Source organism: Papaver somniferum, chromosome 10, assembly GCF_003573695.1.
Source record: "Papaver somniferum cultivar HN1 chromosome 10, ASM357369v1, whole genome shotgun sequence".
NCBI lineage: Eukaryota > Viridiplantae > Streptophyta > Magnoliopsida > Ranunculales > Papaveraceae > Papaver > Papaver somniferum.
The window spans coordinates 65,381,430-65,385,074 of record NC_039367.1 but is presented as its reverse complement, the minus strand read 5'-3'; the positions used below and the strand labels follow the sequence as shown (position 1 = coordinate 65,385,074).

General features: G+C 38.9%; 1 protein-coding gene across 1 annotated transcript; it reads right to left on the bottom strand.

The window, feature by feature from the left end:
- Positions 1–1,381: 1,381 nt before the first annotated feature.
- LOC113315726 lies at positions 1,382–2,809 on the bottom strand. The gene is made up of 2 exons (XM_026563983.1): positions 2,158–2,809; positions 1,382–1,914 (listed from the first exon to the last, which is right to left on the bottom strand). Exons 1-2 carry the CDS (start codon positions 2,807–2,809, stop codon positions 1,382–1,384), a joined length of 1,185 nt encoding a protein of 394 aa, XP_026419768.1.
- Between the last annotated feature and the right edge of the window lie 836 nt (positions 2,810–3,645).

Here is a 3,645-nt window from a genome sequence, read left to right as displayed (position 1 = left end):
GACATGTAAATCTCTTCGTCCAGTTCTCTATTGAGAAATGCAGTTTTAACATCCATTTGTTACAATTCTAAATCCAAATGTGCGACTATAGCAAGCATGAGACGAATTGAGGCAAACCTCACCAGAGGGGAAAAAGTTTCCTCATAGTCAATACCTTCCTGTTGGGTATATCCCTTCGCTACTAGGCGAGCCTTGTGCTTGTCAATTGAACCATCTGCCTTGCGTTTAATTTTAAAGACCCATTTGTTTCCAATAGTCTTTCGCCCAGGCGGAAGGTCAACATAGTCCCAAACATCATTGTCTTTCATTGATTTTGTTTCATTCTGTATGCCGACAATCCATTTTCCGCTAGCAGGTGATGAAACCGCTTCTTCATAAGAAGTAGGTTCATCCTCAACACTCGCAGTACACATTAATATTCCCCCTTCAATCTCAAAACGACGACGGGGTACTTTTTGACGCTTACTTTTGCGTGTCTCAAGGTCTTGGGGCTCTAGTGTGATACTCCCACTAGGATGAAGATCACTCCCACTATCTTCATCGGGTATAGGTTGAGAAACTAATTCCCTACCTTCGCTAGAAGATGGCAAGATGTCAACATTCTCTTCTATTTCAAAGAGTTCCAAGTCCTTGTTAATGTCACTGATGCGAGGAAAATCATCTTCAATGAAAACAATATCTCTGGACTCTACTTCAGTCATTCCTCCACTTGGATGTTCACCATACATCACATAACCTTTTGAGCAATCAGAATACCTTATAAAGATAAGCTTTCTTGCTCTAGGTCCTAGTTTCCCATACGTGTGAGAAGTGTTGTGAACAAAACCAGCTGAACCCCATGGGCGCAAATTCCCTAAATTGGGTTTTTCGCCTTTCCAGAGTTCATATGGTGTGGTGGGAACTGACTGTGACGGGACACGGTTCAAAATGTAGGCCGCAGTCATAATAGCATCCCCCAAGAAAGATATTGGGAGGTTGGTTTGCGCCATCATTGATCTAACCATATCCAATAATGTTCTATTCCTTCTCTCTGCAACACCATTTTGTTGCGGAGTATAGGGAATAGTAAGCTGCCTAGTTATACCCTTTGTCTCACAAAATTATTTGAACATATCAGATAAGTATTCGCGTCCACGGTTAGTACGGAGAGTTTTCAAACTCTTCCTAGTTTGATTCTCAACCTCTGCTACAAAGCGCTTGAAACAATCCAAGGCTTCGTAGCGGTGAGCGATCAAATATACATAACCAAATCGCGATAATCATCAATAAATGTAAGAAAATAGGAATAACCATGCCTAGATTTAACATTCATAAGTCCACAGATGTCAGAATGTACCAACTCAAGAGGTTGAGTAGCACGTTTAGCCTTACCAAAAGGCATTCAAAAAGCTTTGCCTTCTAGACAGGGTTCACAAACGGGTAAGGAAACTTTAGAGAGTGATCCAAGATGGCCTTCTTGAGCTAACCTTGTCATCCTATCTTGGACAATGTGGCCTAGTCTAGCATGCCAAGTCATACAATCATCAACAACACTACTACTAGCATTAGTTACTAAAACATCAGAAGAGAAAGAATTAAAGAAATCTAATTTAAAGAAGTTATTACTTAAATAACCTTGTCCAAACAAAATACTATCATAAATGATGTCCAACCTACCGTCTTCGATTTTAAAAGAATATCCAAAACTAAGAAGTGCAATAACTGAAAATAAATTATGATGAATTCCAGGTACATAAAGCACATCATGAAGTGTTAAAATGCGTCCAGAGCGCATATGAACTTGATAAGTACCAACTCCCACAGCTTCCTCACTTGAGCCATTGCCTATGTAGACTCTTAGTGTACCACGTGAAAGACGTCGATAATTTACGAACCCCGCTCGATCTCGAGCTACATGTCTTGTTGCTCCCGTATCTACAATCCATTCAGGGAGAGAGTGAGCAACCAATACATGTGTACAAACACAAATGTTTACGGAGTTAGGTGAAAAAGGTACCTTTTTCGGCTCAGTGCACTCACGGACAAAATGTCCCTTTTTTCTACAGTTGTAACATTTCATCTTGGACTTATCCTTTTTACCAGCTCGCTTGCCACGACGGTGCTTAGCTGTCTTTTCTGCCTTACTGACATCTTTTCGGCTATCGTTTTTTCACTTACCCTGAGGTTTGCGCTCACCTTGAGCATACAAGGCAGCCACACGTGTCGCCTCTTGGCACTCAACCTCAAGCTCAACATGTCGAGAGATATCAGAAAAATGCTTGATGCCTTCATTATGAGTCAAAATTTGCTTCAGATGCACCCAAGAATCAGGCAATGACCTTATCACAGCTAAAACTTGTTGTTCATCAGTAAGAACATTCCCAAAAGATTTTAGATCACGTATCATTGACGACATCATCCTAAGATGTTCAGTCACTGAATGCTTGGGATCTTTTCTATAAACCTCGAATTTCAGCACTAAGCTGCGAAGTTTAGTAGTGGACGTACCACCAAAATAAAATTTTAGATGATCCCACATTTGCTTGGATGTTGGATAATTCTCATATTCTCCAATTAGATCATCATTCATGCTACTCAACATAGCATAGCGTGCATGACGATCTTTCTTAACCCAAGCTTCGTAGGCTTCAAGGTCACGACGGGCTTGTACAGAATTACCTTCTTGAGGTCGGACCATCTCATTTGTTAACAGTTTCGTTTGATCTTTGAAGTCGAACAGGTACTGAATTTTCCTATTCCACATGTCATAGTTCTTCCCATCTAGTTTGTATCCCTTGGTGAGATCAGCAATCAAATTCTCGGTACTCATTTCTACACGTATTGTGCACAAAGATTGACATTATTATTATGTGTACATTCGAAATACTGTCTCAAAATCTAATTAATAAAAATAACATTTACATACAAATTTAGGATCGAAAATTTCGCTAGGCTCATAATCATCACCCAAATGTGTACTTCAACACGAAATTTATTAATTAATTCGGACAAGTAATTATTGGTAAAACACATAGCTTAAACCAACTGCACCACTAATTGTCATTTCACTAGCATGTCAAAACACACACAAAACAACATGTGATCATATCATTCATGTCAAGCATTTTCATTTAGCAATCAAGTTATGAGAAAAAGACACTACACAAACTAGCATGTTACTGCTTCCTAACGTATACATCTCACGAAAACATTTTCAACTAATAAAAATGTCACGAGCATCTCCACAGTATCCAGAAGCATTGTATACACGTAGTATACTGTTGCCGGAAACACACTGTATACACAAAAGAAACAACTTTGGACTTTACATAACAAATATATATAGTCCACCAAAAAGTTACGCTTAAGGTGCCGGACACTAAGTCCATTTGGTCACTAAGCCCACTTAAAACTGATTTTCATGCTCGGTATGAATACTAACAACATTTTCAGAAAACTTAGAAAAAAAATGATTCACACAGCAAGCAAAACATGGTGACTTTCCACAAACAACATATGATGACTGTACGTATGGAACAAACCATTTAAAAACAAAACACATCATCATGGAATTGAAAATAATATGTACTTAGCATATTACATCCCAACGAGTAATATGCACGAATCCCCAAAGTACATGTAGGTATTGCTTGGAGAAGTAATGGA